At 38.4% G+C, this 9282-nt stretch overlaps 1 protein-coding gene across 2 annotated transcripts in view; it reads right to left on the minus strand.

Annotated features, from left to right (window-relative positions):
- Positions 1 to 2528: 2528 nt before the first annotated feature.
- The window catches only part of LOC112112819 (E3 ubiquitin-protein ligase RNF6), a 13184-nt gene continuing 6430 nt past the window's right edge, over positions 2529 to 9282 (minus strand). For both annotated transcript variants that reach the window (XM_024208876.2, XM_026653522.2), the window contains exons 3-5: positions 8952 to 9164; positions 8163 to 8270; positions 2529 to 5053 (exon numbers count right to left, since the gene is read on the minus strand). In XM_024208876.2, coding sequence (XP_024064644.2) covers positions 3288 to 5053; positions 8163 to 8270; positions 8952 to 9144 — 2067 coding nt within the window. In that variant the 5' untranslated portion in view covers positions 9145 to 9164 and the 3' untranslated portion in view covers positions 2529 to 3287. The remainder of the gene's footprint in view (positions 5054 to 8162; positions 8271 to 8951; positions 9165 to 9282) is intronic.

Raw genomic sequence — 9282 nt, forward strand, 5'->3', positions numbered from 1 at the left:
GAGAGTTGTACTAAGGTAAAGTGCATGAGATTTTAAAGACTTTCTGGAAGCAGAGAAGAGATTAGTGTAACTCTCCTCACTTTAAATATGTCTAAAACTATATATAAATGTTGTTATACCACCTTTCCCTAAGTTATCTCCTTGTTCAGACTAAGAAATAGATTTAGGCCATGTCTACACCTAAAACTTAGGTCGACCTAAGTCGATTAAGGATATGAATAATTCACACCTGAGAGACGTAGTTAAGCCAACTTAAGCCCCAGCATGCACAGTGCTAGGTTGATGGAATAATTCTTCTATCAATCTAGCTACGGCCTCTCAGAGATGGATCTACTACAGGAATGGAAGAACCCCGTCCGTCACTGTAGTAAGTGTCTACATTACAGCACTGCAACTGTGCTGCTATGGTATTTCTAGTGTAGATGTGCCCTAAAATTCCAGTGCTTCATACAGACTTGAAAGAATTTCAAAAATAAGCCAGACCTGCTCTTAAATGCACATTAAAGCTTCCACTAAAGTCAATGTACACATATGCCTATTCTGTTACAGTTGTGTATGTCTACACAGACCTGGAACAAAGGGAGGTAGGCTTAACTTCAGTGTAACGGCCATACATTAGGAATGACATCTTTCTCCCAGCCTATAGAACAGTGGTTCTCAAACTTTTGTACTGGTGACCCCTTTCACATAGCAAGCCTCTGAGTGTGACCCTCCTTATAAATTAAAAACACTTTTTTATATATATTTAACACCATTATAAATATTGGAAGCAAAACAGGGTTTGGGGTGGAGGTTGACAGCTCACAACCCCCCACGTAGTAACATTGGGAACCCCTGAGGGGTCCCGACCCCCAGTTTGAGAACCCCTGCTATAGAATATGATGCAATAGTGATTCACATGAAGACTTCATTTTGTTTTGTTTGTTTGCTGCAATTTTATAACTTTATAAGTTACTGGTATAAATTTTAAGGTCCAATTATACAGGATTTTTGGGAGGAAGCTTAGATTTCTTTTTACTCTTAGTGTCTTGCCATTTGGTCATCAGTGAGAGTTAACTTTAAGAGGACTAATATTGTAAATCTTTGTGTTTTTATACAAAAACACAATAAATCTGTATTTTCAAGTAGGATCTAGAAATCATGCCTGTTATATAAAGTACGATGTTCAAGGAGTTTTTTCCATCTTCAAATTAAAATGTCTTAAAAAGAAACATGAGCTAGGTGTGACACTGCACCCCATATTCTTCATAGTGACATTATGATATGATTATAGCATAATTATAATGTATTTTATGCAAGATGGGTCATGTGAGATGTCACTGGAAAAGGTATGATTTGCAGAATATGATTATCCTATTTGTATGCATGTATCATTTTTGTATCTAAAGTTAGGAATATTGACTATGTATCTGTATTTCAATCGTGCTTACTCTCGGGGATACCCACAACTAGCCTTTCTAGTACAACAATGAAGAAGCCAGACCGTGCTGATGGCCCATCAGCAAAGACAATGGACCTCAGAAGAACTTAACCTTCCTGTAAACATTCTAGACAGCCTGTAAGTAATGGCTGCTATAACTCAGCAAGGTATGCAAGGTCATGTGACCAGACCACATGTCTCTGGACTCCACCTTGGGATGTCCGTATTTTTCCACAAACCAAGTTTTGAAACAAAGGGTTCCCGCCCTATGCTAAAGGTATATAAGGCAGGGAGTGACATCGTCTGGTGTTCTTCACTCCCCACACAAGAAGACTCCTAGAAACACCTGAGGAACAAAGGCTGAACTGGGGGAAATGCTGGACCCAGGCTAAAGGGATTTCTAGCCTGTGTATAAAGACCTGAGAAACCCAAGTTGTAAAGCTAATGCAGCTTTTGCCTTAAGACTCTACAAGTCTGCCTATACCATCAGTTAGGGTGAGAATCTGCTAGTCATATCCAATCTATCTAGTATTAAGCTTAGGTTGCGTTTTTGTTTATTTGCTAAGTAATCTGCTTTGATCTGTTTGCTATCACTCATAATCACTTAAAAGCTATCTTTTGTAATTAATAAAGTTTATGTTTTAATCTAAATCAGAGATTTTGGAGTAAAGTGCCTGGGAATCTTAGCTCAGAGATGCTGTTGCATATTCCTCTCCACATTGAGGGGGGAGGGGGCAAATTCTATGAGCTTACGCTGTACAGTTCCCTGTGCAGCGCAAGACAGTATAATATTGGGTTTATGCTCCAGAGGGAGCACATGCCTGGAGAGGTGAGAGTTACCTTGGCTTTAGCCTTTCTACTGCTGATTTGTGCAATGGCTAGTCAGAGAGCCTGCATGTAACTGGAGTTGGGTGTGTCCCTACATGTGTATGCTGGTGGAAGTGTAAAACCAGGAGCGTGTCTGCAGTTTATCACAGCAGCACAGTGTCAGAGGGAGCCCAGGCTGGTGGGTCAGAGGGCTCAGTGGTACCCCACTTCCAGGTGGCACCCCAGGAGAAACCCGTCACACTAGGATTAAATAATTTTGAGTTGCATAAAACCTCTTAAAACGTTTATTTTTTCAACAAGTGTTTATGTTCAAATGAGGCAGGCATTCTTAGAATTGTCATTTTGACTGATCTGACTGCCGTCTATTGAAAGACAGCGACTGTCAGAGACACTGCATAGAATTATGTACATTTCAAAATGTTACTAATCCAATCCACTTTCAAATAAGAACTTGTGAACATTAAGCATTGTGTAAAACCACATGCAAAAATTGCTATAAAGAAGCTTAAATAGAACCAAACTTGCAGGTTTTCAGAAAGGATATTTCAATATTAAAAAAATATACTGTGTATTAAATTGAGCATTTCAAGTAACTTAAATATCTTCAGCAAACAAAGAAATTGTTCTTAGAACAAAAAGCTAATGAATGGCTATTTAGACACCAATTTCTCAACACAGTAGTTAGCCTGTGTGAAACCATGTGTAATCTAAATAAAGTGAGTACACCATTAAAAACAAACATACATTTAGCAGGACTGATTAACTATTACATTTCTATATTTACAAAAGTGCTTAGCATAAAAATATTACCTAAAAAAATATAAATTTTATTAGTATCATTTGGCTTTACACATACTACTAGATCTGCACTTTGGAAGGAGAAACATAGTATTTACACTAAGTTTAGGCAACTTTCCTATATCTTTAAACAAGTCTAACAAATCTCCACGCAAATGTACCCTTATCCAAATTATAATTTATCCTATTTGGCTCACCATAAATATAGCAATTCATTAAATACTAAACAATATAAATAACTTTATCCATTGTCTGCTGCGTTAGTCCCTAATACAGGCTGCCGACAAATGGGGCAAGTAGAATTTTCAGAAAGCCAGCGATCAATACAATGAATATGAAACTCATGCATGCATGGTAACTGCCTTAGCTTGTTCCCTGTTACATATTCATTGATACAAACACTACATGTTTTACTTATTTCACTCTCTGTGTGGCTGTCCCCATAGTTCCGGGTAGACAGATTGTCAATCTGCTCTTTGGTTAAACCTCTCAAGTGCTCGTCGTCGTCATCTTCATTTAGCAAGAAGAAATGTGCAAGACGAAGAATAGGCAGTGTTCCATTTTCAACCAAGTTGTTTGCCTCTTGAGACTGTCTGCTCTCCCGATTTTCATTATTGAGACTATAATGTTGAGTCCCATCATTCTCTCCATTTGTTTCACTACTGCCTTCTTCAACATATCTATGCCTAATTGAAGTCTCACTTAATTCACTATTATCATTTACTGTGTGAGAGTTATTCAGCTCTGATTGCATATCTGATAAGTGCTGACTGCCCCTCTGAATTTCTGAATTCGATTCAGTCTCCATTAAGGAGCTTAGTTCTCCAAAACCAGTCATAATTTGCCTTAGAATTGACCGAAGAGCCACTGATGAAGGTTCACCAACCCCAGTTTCTGAAATCCTACGAAGAGGTATCCGTATAGTGCTAACGTAGGTTCGTATACCTGCACGTTCTGATCGGGAAATTGTACGGCGAAATCCACCACTATCACTTTCGAAAGTAACTGTGTTTTCTGCCATTCCCACTCTAGAGCGCGTTCTACTAGCAATACTATCCCGATCTCTATTTTCCCCAGGACGAATTCTTCTCACCTGAAGATCTAGTGTAATAGTTGGATGTCTTCTAACTGCAGCTGTTGATCTACCAGATTCATCCTCTTCCAATGTTATGCCCAATGTTGGGGCTGAATTAAAAAATTGTGGCGTCTGTGTGCTACCTACTGTTTGTTCATCTGGCTCAGAGGGCGGCTGAGCTGTATATCTCCTAGTAGACCTTCTAGAGATTTGCTGTAAATTCCTACTTTGCCTCAGACCAAGCTCCTCAGAATTAGTAGAGCCATCTTGTCTTTGCAATGGAGAACGGCTTCGACTACTCAAAGTAGATCTTAACCTTAGAATTCCTAGTCTTTGTCTTGTATTCATCTGAACATTAGCTCTAGCTCTACCTCTCTGGAGACCAGTGGATGTAACTGTTTCCTGCATTTCCCTTCGCCTAACAACATTGTGTTCACCAGTGTCTGAAGAAATATTACGTGCAGTGCTTCTTGTTCTGTAAAGGCCTGTTGACTCCCTAGTTCTGCTTCTGAGCCTTCCCAAGACAGGAGAAGAGGTTTCTTCAGCGCTTTGTACCACAGAATTTCTCACAGTTCTGGTCCTTGCAGTGTTAGAAGTTTCACCATTAGAATCTCTTGAGGTCCTGCTCCTAGTTCGTGTAGCTACTGGACTGACTGCTCTTTGATGTCGATTGTCCATATGCATTGTGCTAGTATCCAAGTGTGAAATGTCCATATATTCATCACCAGAAGCTTCAAAACTAGTATGTTCATGATTTATGTTGATTTCAAGACTAAACCGGAATTCCCCACTATTTGGATTTGTCCGACTCACAGCTCTCCAAGTTTGGTTCCCACTCTGTCCACTGCGAGTAGCATTTCCTGTGCGACGAAAGGTGTTCAGCCACTCTAGCAGAGAGTCACCATTTGAATTTTCCCCAAGAACCTCTGAATCTGTAAGCAGATAAAGAACTCTTATTTTTCTAATGTTTAAAAGCTTACACATTTTGCATACCATGATGCATTCTAAACCATGTATTACCTATAAGCCTTTTTTAAAGCTCTCTTCGTGTTTCAGTAGTATGTGAGATATATGGCTATATTGATGCTGTTTTGCTGAAGATAAACCTTTGCCTTTAGTATGCAGTGTAATAGATTCCAAAGGTCAGAAGGGACCATTATGATCATCTAGTGTGACCACCTGTTTAACACAAGCCATAGAATTCCCCCAAAATAATTTTTAGAGCATATATTTTAGAAAAAATCCAATCTTGATTTTAAAATTGCCAGTGATTGAGAATCCACCACAATCCTTTGTAAATTGTACCAATGACTAACTACCCTCACTGTTAAAAAATTATGCCTTATTTCCAGTCTGAATTTATCCAGCTTCAACTTCCAGCCACTGGGTCACCTTATATCTTTCTCTACTAGACTGAAAAGCCCATTATCAAATATTTGTTCCCCGTGTAGGTACTTATAGACTGTAAATCAAGTCGTCCCTTAGCTTTCTCACTGGTAAGATAAATAGACTGAGCAATTTGAAGGGCATGTTTTCTAATCCTTTAATCATTCTCATGACTCTTCTCTGAACCTTCCCCAATTGATCAACTTCCAAGCTGAAAAAAGGTAATTAAAGGAGACTAGGATTTTAGTGATTTACAAAAGGTGTAGTCATTATTAGATGTCACAAAATGGATTCTAATTCCATTCATCTGATGCTGAAAATGCAATGTAATCATGGTTTTCAACAGCCTCTGAAGATTTAAATGAGATCCATATAGATGCTTCACATTGGATTTATTTGTAACATTTTTTAAGTCCAAGTTGTAATTATGGGTAAGGAGAAAAAGGCACTGTGTTTTCTGCTTTACAGGTGTTTCCATTTGCTAGATTTTAGTATACGTGCAGTACTATAAAGAAGAGTTCCCGACGCACCCATACCCATTGATTAAACAAGTGGTCCCCAAACTGTGGGGCCCGCCCTCCTATGGGGCATGGAGGACTGTCCGGGGGGTACGGCGGGGCCCTGGCCTGTCCCCATAGGGGTGGGGGTGGGGAGGGACCACCACCCAGCCCTACTCTGCCCCCAGCTCCGCCCTGGCCCTGCCCCCACTCCCGGATGCTGGTCCTCTGCCTCCACTCCTGGCTGCAGCCCCTGGCCCACCTGTGACTCCACACATGGCACGGGGGGCACAGGCACATTCCATTACTTCTGGTGGGTGGGTGGGTGGACACAAGAGGAAAAGTTTCCTCTGGTACCACTGGATCAAATTGTTTAAAAAAGTGGGGGAAGAAGTCACATGGAATCATCAAGCCCACACATGTGCACTGAGGATTATATACAGATAATCAAATGTGATTAACTGATTTTTAGTTTTATAAGATCAAGGCTATAAATATAAACAAAACATTGAAAATAGTTTAATTAGATTATAAGATATCACTTAGTTGTTGATTAAGTCATCACATCCAGTCATAATACAGGATGAAAATTTATGGAGTATAAATCCTCATGCGTCAAGGCACAGGCCAGCCACTAACTGCCTGGGGTTAGGAAAAAAAGTTTCCATTTGGACAGGTTATTTAATAACTGGGTATTATGAATTTTCTTGCACCTTTCTCTCAAGTATTGAACACTGGCCACTGTCAGAAACAAAAACTTTGGATTACAAGGACTAATGGCTCTCAAGTATATGAAAAGCATACATGAAAGATATATGCACCACAACATCTATGATTTTGCTTTCCCAATCAGTTACACACAATGACTTAATCAAAGTATTTCTCCTACAAGCTGGGATGGAATAAAGACTTCTTTTTAGTTTAATTTGGAAAGCATTCATATGCTATGGGGATGGAATCAATACAAGCATTTGTTTTCTGATTATGTGAATTTATTCTACTTACGTGAATTTATTCTAAGCTGCTAGGTTGCTGGTATGCTAAGATGACTGCCTATTACGTATTATATACTATTCTCTCTTTATGCTTCCTCACTTGTCTGTATCTACCTGTTGTCTTGTCTTACCTTTAGATTGTCTATTGTTTTATTGTGCATTTGTACAGTGCCTAGCACAATGGGATTCTAAGTCCATGAGTGGGGCTCCTGGCTGCTACAACACTAGAAATTTTTCACTTGACCACACTACTACAACTTATAGTCTTCATCAAAAAAAACCTGGCTAATCATTCGGCGTTCTCTCAATGGTTAATGAGAACACAGACAAGATATTTCAATTTTAAAGTGCCACATTTTTACTGACTACTTAGAATTATCCCTTGGACTCTGGAAAATTAAGTCTGTTTCCCTGCCCAACTCTTTTCTTCTACCCATTTATATGTACAGGTTTCCTTCCTGCCCACAGAGAGGGATGTTAAGTTTTGGGAGGATTTTGTTTACAGAAAAAAAAAACGACTCCCACTCCGAAAAATAAAAACCCCTCGTCCCTATTCACATAGAGCAAGATTTTGGCCCAGCCAGATTCATGAAGGGAAGAAGTTAATCAAATGTTGGGCCATTAATTTGGGAATATCCACTTAACTACTGATAGTCTTTTTTAACCTAAACATCTATCTAGGGAGATAATATTAATTTCAACATAGAATTTACCTTGTTTTAAAGAAGGGAACGTTGTTTTTTTTTTTTTTTTTAAAGATTAACTTTAGTTTTTCAGATGGATATCACTTCTCTCCTTATGTTAGCTGTTTTGACAACTTCTATAATAAATAAGAAAATAGCTTAATCTATCCTTATTTTTAAAAGGCAGAAACAAATAAGTAAATTATTTCTGTGCAAATATTGCTTTTTGGAGGGGAACGGTCAGGGTAATTTGTTGCAAATCTAAATCAGTTATTGTGAAGTACTATACGTTAATTTACTTTCACATCATTAGGATACATTCTATTCATTTTGCTACTTGGAGAAAAAGAGCTACATAGAACAAAGAAACAACTGACTTAGCATGGATGTCACTTGAACAGGCCAGTATTTTAATATACCCCCCCCAAAAAATAAAAAAAATCAATGCTTTATGCATAGAAGTAAATGAAGAAAGCTTACCTCCAGCAGTTTCTCCTTCACCTTCCCTATTTTCTACATCAGTTTGGGATGCTAGATGCTCCTTTGCCCCCTCTAAACGTTGCTGTAGCTCTTCTGCTGTTATTTCTCCTGAAATAGTTCACATATTTAGGTAATATATGCCCTCAGCCTTTCAGTAAGATATTTTGATTGTCTCAAAAACGTTTGCATATTACTTGTTTATACAAGCATAACAATGAAACTGTTTCCTATATTTTTTTTTGTTACTGACAATTTTCAGAAATAAAGTAAAAACAGTAAGACATAGGAGAGACACCAGCATGATTATAAAATTACAATCAATACAAATATAGACAATAGAATAAAAAAGTAGGCACCAGAAACAAAGAGGCTACATGTATCTAAGCAGAAGACTGCATGTCATTATAACCTGCCAACTTATTAGCATCAGTATGTTCTAGGAATTCAGATGCTGAAGAAATTCTCTTCTATACAAGGTGTACTTTAAGTATATTTGTAAATGAATATTTTAATTATTGTATGTGTGCCCAGAGGTTGTAACTTAGATGCATATTATAAATCTAAACATTATGCTGTGAGGATGAATTTTTGTTTCACAAGCTTTAATACCCATTTAAAATTGTTCATTTTTAAAGAGCGATGCCATCAACTTTAAAAGAAAAAAAATCTCACTTTTCAGTCATTCCCCAGACACACAGACCAAATTGTACTTTCAGTTATGCTGGCATAACACCATTCTAGATTTATACCGGTGTACTGTCTCATCTGCTGTAACCATCCATATCTTACCAGGAGTGCCAAGAAGATTGTGGTCTCTCATTAATCTGTAGTCTTCATCACTGAGTTCATTAATGAATTGGTAATAGGCCTCCTCTCTGCTAAGGCGCTCCTGCTGCCACTGTCTCTCATCTTCACCATGACTGTGTTCTAGGGGAGAGGCTTGTTCATCATCTCCCCCCAAACGAGACCTAGATCGATCCATGCTGAGATAAACAGGCTGTTCTGAACAAAACCAAAGATCAGTACAGTGAAGTATAACTCCGAGTTATCAGTTGCTCAGTTTCTCATTTAACCTAGTTTACCTATTAATATGAACTTGACGTGAACTAGGTTGTATGTC

This window comes from Terrapene carolina, unplaced genomic scaffold, assembly GCF_002925995.2.
Source record: "Terrapene carolina triunguis isolate 2854851 unplaced genomic scaffold, T_m_triunguis-2.0 Scaffold139, whole genome shotgun sequence".
NCBI classification, from domain to species: domain Eukaryota; kingdom Metazoa; phylum Chordata; order Testudines; family Emydidae; genus Terrapene; species Terrapene triunguis.